This window comes from Sus scrofa, chromosome 13, assembly GCF_054392235.1.
Source record: "Sus scrofa isolate SSC_HxYL_T2T_F1_AM1 chromosome 13, Sscrofa_HxYL_maternal_Yorkshire_Landrace_v2.0, whole genome shotgun sequence".
Lineage (NCBI taxonomy): Eukaryota > Metazoa > Chordata > Mammalia > Artiodactyla > Suidae > Sus > Sus scrofa.
This window is the reverse complement of record NC_139395.1, coordinates 168,560,117-168,574,469: the sequence shown is the minus strand read 5'-3', so window position 1 is coordinate 168,574,469 and position 14,353 is coordinate 168,560,117. Positions and strand designations below refer to the sequence as shown.

General features: G+C 36.1%; 1 protein-coding gene across 6 annotated transcripts in view; it reads left to right on the top strand.

Moving 5' to 3' along the window:
• Positions 1 to 14,353, top strand: part of ALCAM (activated leukocyte cell adhesion molecule) — a 204,304-nt gene that overhangs the window by 152,591 nt on the left and 37,360 nt on the right. For all 6 annotated transcript variants that reach the window (XM_013982482.3, XM_084991466.1, XM_003358827.6 and 3 more), the window contains exons 4-6: positions 7,583 to 7,647; positions 8,831 to 8,918; positions 9,383 to 9,565. In XM_013982482.3, coding sequence (XP_013837936.1) covers positions 7,583 to 7,647; positions 8,831 to 8,918; positions 9,383 to 9,565 — 336 coding nt within the window. The remainder of the gene's footprint in view (positions 1 to 7,582; positions 7,648 to 8,830; positions 8,919 to 9,382; positions 9,566 to 14,353) is intronic.

The following is a 14,353-nucleotide window of genomic DNA, read 5'->3' as shown; positions in this document are numbered from 1 at the left end:
GCACTCTAGAGTCGTACCAGTTGATTTGTTACTATGTTAAAATTACCAAATATTGAGACAATCTATCAGAAAGTCGAGAAAATTAGGTTGTTCCATTTCGAAAACAAACATTTGTGACAATTTTTAGAATATAGTTTTATATATGTATGTGTGTATATATATATGTGTATATATATATATATATATATATATAATGATTTTAATTTTTTTCCACTATAGCTGATTTACAGTGTTCTGTCAATTTTCTACTGTACAGCATGGTGACCCAGTTACACATACATGTATACATTCTTTTTTCTCACATTGTCGTGCTCCTCCATAATATAGTTTTTTTTAAATGCCATGCTTAAAAAAATTCAGTTAGCCTAATTCAATAAAATTTGTTAGCTGTTTTGGAATACAGAGGATTTCTATGACTGTGAAAACAAACTCACACCCTGCATACCATCAGATCCCCCTACCCCCTTCTCTTTTGAATGTTGTTGAAAACAAAGTGATTCTCAGAAACAGAATTTGCATTCCAGGCTCCAGGCCAGAGAGAATTTAAATAGACAAGCTACACACTCTTGAAAATGGGGTTTTATGCTAGAAACTGTGGGACCCTCCAAGTCCAATTAAATAAACAGCACAGCTCATGATAAAGTGTTTGCAAAAGCATATAGGGGCTTTGCTTTTTTAAAATAATGAATTTATTTTGTGTCACTTTTTGTGAAGCAAATAGCAGCTGTAACATGGAGGCTTTCAATCTATGCATGTATATATTGCAGTCACTTAAGAGTTACTAGGCTCATCAATCAGTCCTCTGTTTCCTTCTGTCAAGTCACCTAGCAACATGTACTGTGTACCACAGAAGGAGTATGGTTAACGTGAGCTAATCCCAGATCAGTATGCTGCAGCGTGCCCTCCTCATGAGCAAAGTCAAACTGCCTTTATTCTAACTGGAGCCCATGCCTGATGACTTTATTACCTCTGCTATAGATTTGTTTATTTAGTTTTAAGCTAAACTGCAGATGCAAGAAACCATGACCATAAAGCCGCCAGTTCCAAATAAGTCACCTGCTTTGTTACCAACATGGCTTGCTTGCTTTTCCTTCCTTCTTTCCTTCCTCTCTTTCTCTCGTTCTTTCTTTCTTTTTCTCTCTCTCATAGTTGAATTTCATCAAAATTAAACTACTTGCATTTAATGCACATTTGAAGTTAATAAAACTATCCCTCAGAAAGAGGCGGCCTCTCAAAGCTCCCAAAGTGTCATTCCAGTGATTGTGCAAAAATCTTAGAGGTCACATGGGTGTCCAGAGAGCCAAAAGGTTATCAGTGTTATAATAGAAAAATCACTGAATTGGTCATCAGGAGATCTGGCTTTGTTAGATCCACTGCTAGCTTCTGACCTTGGGCAAATGACTTCACTAGTCAGGGGGCTGCAATTCCCTCCTCATCAGTAGATGAGTACTTTGGATTAGGTGATTGTTTTCCCATGCTGTTCCTAGGATCCTCCTGAGCAGCCAATGAACAGGGCTGGGGGCAAGGGGTTGGGGGAGGAGCTGGTTCTACTTGATTAGCTAGAATTCTACCCACTCATTTTTTTCTTTTCAAGAAAAAAATGGGAGAAGGGCTCCAGCATTAAGAAAGCATTTGCAAACCATGATCCAGCCTAACCTTCTGCTTTAGTGTGTGTAAGTGTTAAAAGGAAGACTGAGCTCACACTCGCTGTGGTGCAATGGGATTGGCACTGGGATGCAAATTTGATCCCCTTGCTCGGGTGCACCATATGCCTCAGGGCAGCTCAAGAAAAAAAAAAAGGAAGACTGTTCCCTTTAGTTGGAGTCTGGTGTCCACCTGGACAAACCAGCTCTTCTCTTGGCAATGATTGACTTCACATTGCTATTTTAGAGTTTTCATTTGGATATTGTTCTCCATATTTTATTAGAACTGAGCATCCCTCCTCCCAACCTCCCTGTGAAAGTTATTCAAACTTTCAACTGCAAGTAGTTTTTTTTTTTTTTTTGAATGAAGGAAGCAGAAAAAGACCTATTTAACAAATGAGATCTACATTGTATATTTAATTTTGGTTCTTTAAAAATATAAAAAAATACCTTTTCCCATCTGATAAGGAAAATAAATTATGATTTCATGCTCACAATCATTTACTTAAATGATTTAAAAGAGAGAAGTGCTCTTGACTCAGTGTAACCAGTGCACCTGCCTTTTCCAGCTCTCCTCCCATATCAAATCGAGCTGTCCTGCATGGTTTTTGATGATAAAACTAGTACATCATAAGTGATATAGAGCTGTTTCGCATTCATCACTCCATCCTCACCTGGCTGTGAAACCCTTCACAAAATTATTTTAATAATGCAAACAGATTTGTGACATGACTTTCAATTCTATACTTGCTTGGTTATGAATCTTTGAATCATATTAAGACATAATTCACATAAAGTTTTTTTTTAAATGCTTTGGAATCAATATGCAATTTTGCTAAAATAGTATGCATCTTCTTCTATGGTCCTCTAACTAATGCTCATTGATTTTTACAAGCTAGTATGAGAGAAAATTACATACAAAATAGGTATTTAATATAGAAGTTTTGAAACAAAAGTTTAAGGATAAGGTAACTCAAAGAAATGCAATATGTGTTACCATTACTTTCACAATACCCAGTGTGAGTCTCTCTTCTCAATAGAACAATGAGTAAGTACAAAGAGGACTAAATGTTAGGCATCCTTTCATCAAGTTTCCCTGGGTTGGCTGGAGTTTTATTTTATTCAAGTAAGAATAAATTTTAGAAAGTATTTATGGAAACAAAGCACACATAGCTTTGTGGACAAGACCAACAATGATAACACACCAGTATTTATGATGAAACGTGCATTAAGCAAACATCACAGGCTTTACAAATCAAAGTAGAAGAATATATTCTCCTTTAGAGTAAGTGAGATTGTATCTAACTGAGTTGGTATTTTGGTGAACTGGAAAGTAGTGCAACTTAACAAAACTGCCCACCCACATTTTGTATTGAGAGCCTATTTGTTTTGGAGGATTTTTTAAATCTCCCTATATATTCCAGGCATAGATAGTACTGAAGAAGAAACAAAAAACTCTTTTTCTTATTAATCTTGATTCTTTATTAGTCACATAAATTAATGTCTTACCTCTCTTGAGCTCTGAGAGGTGTCATTAAATATCTGATTTTAGTTCCCAAAGACCTTCCGCTTACTCAAGTTTAAAGATTTTTGTTCTGTTTAAATAATTTGAGTGCAGGCTTCTTTGCCATAAAACATTGAATACTGAACAGAATTTAATGTTTTATCAATAACTCAGAGTTGTTAAGTATGAACATTAATGGCGTTTCATTAAAATAGTGATACAATTATGACTTACTGATATATAGAAGGCTTTAATCCCCCACATGTTTCCCTGAAATCGCTGTTTATTTTGAATATCAGTTTTGAATTGTCAGTTTTTTATAATTTGTGGTCACATTCCTAACAATCAAGTAGCCAGGTGTCACTTCTTGTTTGTGTTCATGTAGTGTCTGTTATGCCTTTCTGTTTTTCTATATTTCTTTGTTCCACTTTTTAATCTTTCTTTTTTTATTTTGTTTATTTATTTTTTAATTATTTCCCCAACACACTAATCAGTGCATTTAGGATACAGATAATCAATTTTTAGAAGGTTGTATCAAGAGAATTATATTTCTAGACGTAACAGAAAATAGGCCTCTTTGGAATTCCTGTTGTTTCTCATCTGGTTAAGAACCCGATTAGTATCCATGAGGATGTGAATTCCATCCCTGGCCTTGCTCACTGGGTTAAGGATCCAGTATTGTCATGAGCTGTGGTGTAGGTCACAGATGTGGCCTGGATCTGGCATTGCTGTGACTATAGCATAGGACAGCAGCTGCAGCTCTGATTCTATGCCTAACCTGGGAACTTCCATATGTCATGAGGGCAGCCCCAAAAAGACAAAAAAAGAGGAAGAAAAAAAGAAAAGAAAAGAAGCCTCATAGTTAAAGTGCAAGTTCAACACCTAGAAGATTCACTGTTATTATTCATTATTCTAATTTCTAGTATAAAGTAATTGCAATTGGAAAATTAACTCTGGATGTTAATCTGGAGAAAGCTATATCATTTTTGCGTATAGTCTCGGTGGTATCTGTTTTGCTGTTCCAAAGATATTTTGTCTTCTTCCTTGTTTTCCATAATGGATTTGGGTATGTAGCATGTCTCATAAGGGTATGTAACAATTGAGTAATAATCATACAAGGTCAATTTAGTTTAGTTTGGTAAGCAAAATTAAAAGTATTGAGATGGTCAACAGTGAAAGTATGAAAGAAAGAATAGCTTGTTGTTTTTATTTTTTATTTTTTATTACTCAGTGAATTTATTACATTTATCATTGCACAATGATCATCACAATCCAGTTTTATAGTATTTCTATCCCACACCGCCAGCGCATCCTCCCACCCCCCAAACTCTCTCCTTTGGAAACCATAAGATTTTCAAAGTCTGTGAGTCTCTATCTGTTCTGCAGAGAAGCTCATTGTGTCCTTTTTTCAGATTCCACATGATAGCATTTGATGTTGGTGTCTCATTGTCTGACTGACTTCACTTAGCATGATAATTTCTACGTCCATCCATGTTGCTAAAAATGCCATTATATCTTTCATTTTAATGGCTGAGTAATATTCCATTGGGTATATGTACCACTTCTTCTTTATCCACTCCTCTGTTGATGGACATTTAGGTTGTTTCCACGTCTTGGCTATTGCAAATAGTGCTGCAATGAACATTGGAGTACATGTGTCTTTCCGAGTCATGGTTTTTTCTGGATAGATGCCTAGGAGTGGGATTGCTGGATCAAATGGTAATTCTATGTTTAGTTTTCTGAGGAATATCCATACTGTTTTCCACAGTGGTTGCATCAATTTACCATCCCACCAATAGTGTAATAGGGTTCCTTTTTCTCCACACCCTTTCCAGCACTTATTGTTTGTAGACTTTTTGATGATGGCCCTTCTGGGTGGTGTAAGGTGGTACCTCATAGTGGTTTTGATTTGCATTTCTCTAATAATGAGTGATGTTGAACATTTTTCATGTGTATTTTTGGCCATCTGTATGTCTTCTTTGAAGAATTGTCTATTTAGACCTTCTGCCCATTTTTTGATGGGTTTTTTTTTTTTTTTTTGGTATTGAGCAGTAGGAGGTATTTATAAATTTTGGAAATTAATCCTTTGTCAGTCAATTCATTTGCAGATATTTTCTCCCATTCTTTGGGTTGTCTTTTCATTTTGTTTAGGGTTTCCTTTGCTGTGCAGAAACTTTTAAGTTTAATTAAGTCCCATTTGTTTTGGGTTTTTTTTGTTTGTTTGTTTTTTTGTTTGGTTTGGTGTTTTTGTTTTGGTTTTTTTTCTTTTTTTTGGTGTGGGTTTTTTTTTTTTTTTTTTTTTTGCTGTGCTAGGAACTATTTTTTTGATTATTATTTTTTAAGACTTATTTCCCCAATATAGTTTTTTTTTCTACTGTACAGTATGGTGACCCAGTCACACATACATGCACACATTCTATTTTTGCACATTATCATGCTCCATCATAAGTGACTAAATATAATTCCCAGTGCTACACAGCAGGATCTCATTGCTAATCCATTCCAAAGGCAATAGTTTGTATCTATTAACCCAAGCTCCCAACCACCCCACTCCCTCCCCCTCCCCCTTGGCAACCACATCATTACTCTAAGAGGTGGATCTGAGAAGATGTTACTGTCGTTTATCTTGGAGAGTGTTTGGCCTATATCTTTTATAGTATCTAGTCTTATATCTAGGTCTTTAATCCATTTTGAGTTTATTTTTGTGTATGGTGTTAGGAACTGTTCTAATTTCATTCTTTTACATGTGGCTGTCCAGTTTTCCCAGCACCACTTATTGGACAAGCTGTCTTTTCTCCATTGTATATTCTTGCCTCCTTTGTCATAGATTAGTTGGCTATAGGTGCGTGGGTTTAATTCTGGGCTTTCTATCCTGTTCCACTGATCTATATTTCTGTCTTTGTGCCAGTACCATACAGTTTTGATGACTGTTGCTTTGTAATATAGTCTTAAGTCAGGGAGCCTGATTTATTTGTTTATTATTTGAGAATAGAATAGTCCTCCATGAGATTCACAAAAATCAATGACAATTGGGCAGTATCCACTTTTTTGTAGACTAATTGTTACAGCTAATTTATTTATTTATTTATTTATTTATTTTGTCTTTTTGCTATTTCTTTGGGCCGCTCCCGCGGCATATGGAGGTTCCCAGGCTAGGGGTCGAATCAGAGCTGCAGCCACTGGCCTACACCAGAGCCACAGCAACGCTGGATCGAGCCGCGTCTGCAACCTACACCACAGCTCACGGCAACGCCAGATCGTTAACCCACTGAGCAAGGCCAGGGACCGAACCCGCAACCTCATGGTTCCTAGTCGGATTCATTAACCACTGCGCCACGACGGGAACTCCCCTGTTAGAGCTAATTTAAAAGTTAAAAAAGCCACCGGTGATAACTAGTAGCTAAGAATAAAATAACTTAAAATAAGTTTGAATAATACCTGTTGCCACAATTTGTAATTAACTTTTCCCGAAGCCTCTGTTAGAATTTATGCTTACAGAACTTCCTGTATTTAAAACACTTCTGTCCATTATCTCAGGTTCCAGATTTGAAAGATTTTCTCACATTTTCTCACAGTTTCATAATATAACTTTACTTAAAAAATAAGGTTTGAGGAATTCCCTGATGGCTCAGCAGATAAAGGAGCTGTCATTGTCACTGCTGTGGCTTGGCTCACTGCTGTGCCACAGGTTCAGTCCCTGGTCCAGGAACTTCTGTATGTCATGGGCAGAGCCAAACAAATAAAATAAAATTTGTGATACATAGGAACCTTCCCTAAACTACTTTGTGCAATAGTGATTCTTAAACTCCATTTTGCCCAAGAATTCTCAATGGAACTTGTTTAAAAATTAAATTTATAAGATTTTCCTAGTTATTCTGATTCAATTGACTGGGTAGGGATCAGAAATCTGCATTTTAAAATAAGCACTCCTGTGATTCTGATACTTGTGGATTCCGGTTTTCATCTAAGGTGTTGGAGATTATTGAGAAGTAGAATGTGTACATGATAATCAGTTGCAATAACACATCCTTTTTAGTACATTAAACTCTGTTTACCATGAAATCCATACTCACTATTTATAAAGCATCCAGGAAACATTACCAATATTTATTCAAAGGAGTAATAAACATTTAAAATAACATTTAATGTAATAAAGCAAATATTTGGAAGGGGTAGACTCACAGGTTTATTAATTTTAGATTATATGCAAAAACTGTTATGTTGTTTATTTTTCTACTTTGAGTAAATTAATTATTTTTCTTTTATTTTTTTCTAATATCAATATTTTTCTTTTTTATCTTTATTTTTATTCCTTTATATATATATTTTTTCTACTGCATAGCATGGTGACCCAGTTACTTTTCTAGAAACCAAATCACAAATGCCTGTTTTCTTCTTCCACATGTACTTAAAATCTTTCTCTACTTAACTTTAGAGCAACCATCTAAACCTGAAATTGTAAGCAAAGCTCCATTTCTTGAAACAGAGAAGCTTAAAAAGGTAAGAACTTGTTTTTGATCATATACTTTCCCTTAGCCTAGTGTCGAATGCCTTCTCCTGACCTGAGACACCAGGACAAATAAGATGGACTTTGCTCTATGGATCTGACAGTGTTCCATGTGCCAGTCAGAAAGTCTCCACTGGGTAGAGAGGAGATAGAGAGGAAGGTGTGGTCATTTCTGAGGGGAGCAGAGAGGGATGAGAGTGAAAAAGGGCCAAAGTCTTTCTGGTTTAAATGAACTGGATGTCTGGTGAAGTCATGACAGATGAGTAGATTCTCCCCAGACCAAAGGTAGAAAGAGCTTTCCAACAATATGAGATATCATGTAAAATAAAAGGGCGTATCTGGGAAACACATCAGTTGCATTGCTAGAATTTTGGATGCTCAGCCAGTGGGCAAGAGAGTACAGTAAGACAGTTAAAGAGAGGCTGGGTTATGACAAACCTTCTACGATGTATAATGCTTGGTCTTTACCTTATTGACAAATAGCTTTTGAAAAGTTGAAGTAAAAAGATAAGATCAGATTGAACAATGGTATTAGCCAAGGTTTGAAGGACGTCTGTGTTGAGGGAGTGACGAAACTGAAGTTCCATATATGAGCATATCACTTGATTAATAATCTCATGTTTACTAACTAAAATAGCCAAATTTTCCTTAGGGAAAGAAGCAAGTTCAGAATTCCTTGAATCAGATTAAATTTGATTGCATAATATTATTTAATAAACACTAAATATTAAAATCACCTAAAGAAAAGTAGTAGGGACTATAGATCCTGATAAGTTTATGTCATCTGAAATATCCATAGCATGAAACTAGAGAGGCAGCCTCATGTTAATGACTCTTCTATGAACCATGGTAATAGCTGATATTAATGTAGTGATGTTACTTAATGTTAGGAATGAATACTGTCAAAGTGAATTGAGTAATGCTTTTAAATGAATGTGATTTTATTAATGGTGGCAGCATCTATTGCACATTTTAAAATGGGAAAAACCATAATTTTAAGCACAAGGCATTATTCTTAGACATGAGTGCACTCATTCAGTCCTTAGTCAGGGCTTGGAAAATGAATGGGTTAAAAAGAAACTGTTGGAATAATTGCATCCCTTGGGGAGTCTGGGGCTTTCAAATGGACAACCACTGATGGAGCCCAGGTTGTAATATTCCCTCTTTATTTTGCAGTTGGGTGAGTGCATTTCAAAAGACAGTTATCCAGATGGCAACATCACGTGGTACAGGAATGGAAAAGTGCTGCAACCCCTTGAAGAAGGTGGGTGAGAAGTGGGCAATAAATTCAGGTGGCCTGTTTTGACTTTGTCTTATTTAAGCATTCCTTAGACCATCCTGAGTCTAAATATGTTGCTGTCTTTTAACCTATGACTCTATACTTTGTTACTTTAAGTATCTATTAAATCATTAAGGGATTAAAAAAAAAAAAACCATCATTTTAGAGCTTGTGCAGAAGAAACGAGAACAGAGAAAATTATTTCTGTATATGGCATGTCCTAGAAGTTAATTAAAGTGAGTGGGAGATAGAATTCCAGGATTCTATTTCTGTCTATGTCTCTGATTCATGCTTTTGAAAAGACATCTACCTCACTACATGTCAATTTTCTCTCCTGTTAAATATAGTAAGAAGGACAAAACCACTTCTCAAAGTTGCTATGACAGTTAATTAAGGACTGTGATTTTCCGATGAAAGATCCCACCATTAGTATTCTTTATTTTCTTCAGCGGTGGTCATAATTTTTAAAAAGCAAATGGACCCAGTAACTCAGCTCTATACCATGACTTCATCCCTGGAGTATAAGACAACCAAGGCTGACATACAAATGCCATTCACCTGCTCTGTGACATATTATGGACCATCTGGCCAGAAAACAGTGTACTCTGAACAAGCAATCTTTGATATTTACTGTAAGTAACTCAATGTATAATTATGGGATTTTAATATATTAGAAAAAATATTCAAATGCTATTTTAAGCCCCAATCCAAAAGCTCTTTGGAACCTACTTATAAACCTCTTCCATTGTACCCGAAGGATTGCCCACTTTGCAAGGCCTATAGACTAAATGCTTACACATCTTATATGTTTCATTCTCTTCTTCGTTATTTAGAATCATCTCTTTTGTATTCATTAGACACTAAGTTTCTTAAACATAAGATCTCTAACTTAGTCTGATTTTTTTCTGATAGTCCTCTGGCATATAACCATGGATTTTTCAGGAATTCAAAATGCCATGTGATGATTTTCTGAATGAATGACAAATGAATAGAGGCTTATGACTGATTGGTTTTCTAGATATGGAGTTTCCATTTTAATAAAGAGATCCATTTTAGTAGTGAGATCAATTACATAAATTAAATAGGATGTCGAATTCCAGCATGTTTTGGTTAATTTCATTTCATAGATTTATTTGAATCAAAGAATATTAGACTACAAAGGAACCTTCTTGATCATCTGTTCTAACACCATTATTTTACTTAACAGTAAGGTGAGACCCAGAGACTTGCCCTAAATTAACTGTAGCAACTGGATTAGAATCCTTTTCCCCCAGTGCTGTGCACTCTCCTGTAAGACCAGAACCAAGATAATACAATGATCACAAGCAAAAATGCTGGCAATCTAGTCCCAGTGCTGTTGGTTACTATGTATTTCTAGAAAAGAAGGTTAACTACTCTACGTCTCAGTTTTCTTATTTTGAAATGGGAAAAGTATGATATTTAACTCATGGTGTTAACTCTGGAGATTAAGTGAAATAAAAAATCCAAAGTAACAATATATATCTCATTAAATGCTCATTATTAAGTACTAATATCAGTATTACTATTTAATCATTACTACTTCATAAGCATAATCTAGAGATATCTTTGGGGGGGGAGATGCAAGAAAACTTTTTTTTAATGAATCAGAAATTCTCATAATACTGTCATATGTTGTAGAATTACCTACTACTTCTCCATCTATTTGAGAAAGGGGTAGAAATGCCCATTAAACCTCCAGAGAGGTTTAATCTTCAGAGAGTTTTATCTCAGATACATTTCTATTTGGGTTCCATACAATGCAGAACCTTATATAAGGACTAAACTGAAATTCCACTTGCTCTAACAGTAATGACTTATTTTGCCTGAAACTTTGCAAATAAGTTTCAACTTGATGTAAAAGCAAGGATTGAGAGGATTTCATCATATGCAGCTTATCTAAGATCAAATTATTATTTCTGTATGTGGAAGCAGAATTCTGTTCAAAAATATTCATTTGGAAATAAACTATCTTGGTTTAAGTACAGGAGTACAAGATAGGTAAGATATGAAAGTGAGTGAAAAGGATTGGGGAATTGGCTTAAGAAAGAACAGGGATGTATGTGAGTGTCAGGCATGAAGAGATAGATGGGAAGAAAATTTCCTTAGGTGAATAAAAAGGGAATGCTTTTACTGTGGCTGGCTGTGTGAGGTGCACTTGGCACAGATTTTTGAGAAGGCACAATGTATGCAGTGCTGGCCTTCACAACGAAGATCCAAAAGTGCTTACGACATAGTCCTGACATTTAAGGGCTTGTCAGACCTCTATTCCAATAGAAAAGTGAGACACCTCCCTCAGAAGGAAATGGTCAATGTGTAAGTGCCATGGGGGACTCTGAACAGCCCTAAAAGCCCAGGTGTCCAAGAACAGTGATTCCCAGTCAGGAGTATGCATGAGAATCACCAGGGGGACTTGTTCAACCACAAATTACTGGGCCCAGTTCTCATCCAGGAGGTATGAGGTGGGGCGGAAATACTCTGCGTTTTTAACAAGCGATGATAATGCTACTAATGTTTGGTGATGCTAATACTGACCAACTGAGGACCACACTTGGAAAACCACTGCTCTAGGTTGACTTCAGAGGAGAAAAGGAGACGCTAAATGGAAAGTACAGAAGAGTACATTCAAGAAAAAGAAACGTGATCAGTTCATCTTGAGAGAGCCTGAGAAAGATGCACTAACCCACTCCTTCCTTACCCTATCCAGTCTATAATGAAGTTTTATAGAATATAGCTCTTTCGTCTTTGTGTTTATCTGATTCTGCTTTCTGACACTGCCTGAGATTATGCCACCTTTCCTCATTGCTGGTATTTTTGTAACAATTTCCAAAATAGTATTCCCGTCTGTTTACCCCAAACTGTCCTGCAAGCTGCTGCCAGAAATATCTTTCTACAACATAAATGTGAACATGTCACTGCTATGATTAAACTCTTCCGTGACTCCCCAGATCTCTCAGGTTAATTGTCATAATTCTGATGTCAGTATGCCATGAGTCCCTTGTAGCCTTGTCCTGACCTTTCTCAACCTCCATCTCTTCTGTAGTCTGTTCTATTTTCCAGATTCCTCCTGTGGAATACTATGCACATGCTTATCCATATGCTGTCACTATTTTACCTTTATTATCCAGTAAACACCTACTTATTCTTCAAAACCCAGGTCCAGGGCCGTTTCCTACTGGATGCTTCTCAGTCAGTGGGTCTGTAAGCTACCAGGGACTACTCCATCTTAGGCAGTTTTTATATTGTTGCAGTCTTAATTGTTAAGTTTGGTGTCCTCATAAATAAACTGAAAGTTCACTGAGGGCAGGGAATGTGCTGCTTTCAACTCTCTAACTCCAGTACTTAGTTCCTGCACAAAATAAATATTAGCCAAATGAATGAATAAATGAGTTAATAGAGGATAAATGGAGGGATGGGAGAAAAAAAGTGAGTAGATTCTTTGGGTCATGATGTAGGGGTATATATGGAGTAGTGAGATATAAGATTCTCACCTGAACTAGGTTCTAGGCAATTGTGGATACCAGGTTAATTTTTATTTCAACTTTTATATATTGGGGATGCATGAAGAATTTTAAATATCATTGTCATATTCAAAGCACTACTTCAAAAACCGATTTAGAGAATATATGTGAATGAAGAAGTAGAAAAGAGAAAGGTTCAAGGTGAAGGACCAAATGAAGTTCAGTGGCAATGTTTCAGGTGTAGATTAATTAGAGCCTTTGCTAGGAACGTGTTAGTGGGACTTGAAGGGAAGAGGCAGATGCAAAGCATAAGGATTAATCATTAAGACTGGGTGATTGAGTGGATAAGAGAGGGCAGAGGAGAAAGCCAGAGAACTGGCAGAATGATGATTTACTAATAGAGTAAAATTCAAAGTTAGGGGCCAAGGGAGAGAAAGAGATCATTAATTTTGTTGAAGGCGTATTAGTGGCATCTAGAAAGTTACTGTTAAACCTCAAATGTGTTACATTAACCTTCTGATCTCAGTTTAGTTCTTCAACTCTAATACAGAGTAGAGCCTATTGAAAAAGGGACACAGAGGGAGGGGGTTTTGAAATAAAGCAGGAATTCAGACTATGATTCCTAGCTGTTCTGGTGTCAGCTTTGGTTAGTAACCACGCAAGGCAGAGAAAGGCCACAGGAAAGAGTGAGGGAGCCCTAGAAATGGGGAGTCAGTGGGGGGCGGGGGAGAAACAAAAGACAAACTCTATTTACTTTCTGATTTTACTAGGAACTGCTGATTAGAAGATAGCTCAGGCAAATTCAGAAAAATGAGCTATGCTAAACCAATTACTGTTTAGTCTCAGAACATTCTCAGTAAATATTCAAAGATGCCCAATAATGGAGAAAGTCAAAGAAGCAACCTATAAAAACCCTTCAGTCTTTTCTTTTTCTCTCTGCACTTTAGTCTTAGAAAGATAAGTAAAAGGCTGCAAGAGATCTTTTAAAAGCATCATAATTGAGCACTTATTCATCTTGCTGTATTAGCTAATAGCAAAATAAGTCTTCATAGATTATGTTTAGCGCTGCCAGTTTGGAAATAGAGACACTTGCCTCAGTCATTAATAAGCCTTGTAGAAAGGTTCTCTAAAATAAACCTTGGCATTATATGATTTCAAATTCATTGTTCATTGTATCACCAGTTACATAACAGGTGGATGTGTTAGAAAGTGGGTTATTTATAACTGTCAACACTACCTCCTTTTATTTGCTGTTAGCTAGATGTGGTCCACTGTGTATGTAGCCTTTAAATTTCCTTAGCATTCTATTGTTGAGCAGTGGCCTCTACGAAAGAAAACCCTTTAGCCCTATTTTCTCCATAAAAATGACCAAAATGGAATGAAAGTTACATCTTGGCTCCAATGAACAAAAAAGAATTACAATACACTTACAGTTCTGTTGATTGTGTTAAGGGTCTCCCTCAGTTCATGGGATTCATCTTTTTGAAAGCAGAACTACTCTCCTGCATACCAAAAATCTTTCTGGTATTGTCTCATGTCTCTTTTCATTTAATGTAAGGTATTATTGTGTAATATGAGTGTAGGGGTGCCTAATAGTTTTAATTTCTTTGCTAGCTGCCCCAGTCTTTCCAAACCATAAGATACACATAATATGGTTAAATGTCCTTATAATGAGATTATACAGTGATATTGTTCCTAGTGCTCTTTTACACATAAAATAATTATGGTCATTCATTTTGCTAGGAAGAAATTAATTTTTATGTAACAGGGTCTCTTTGTAGTTTGCTCTAACCAAGATTAGTACTTGTTATACAAGTAGCTATTAACTTCAATCCTTCTATAAAAAGATACATTTAAGTAATTACCATTACTAGCTTCTTGAGAAAATTGTGTATAATTTAGTCATTTACATTGTAAGTGCAGAGTACCTTGGTGCTTGAT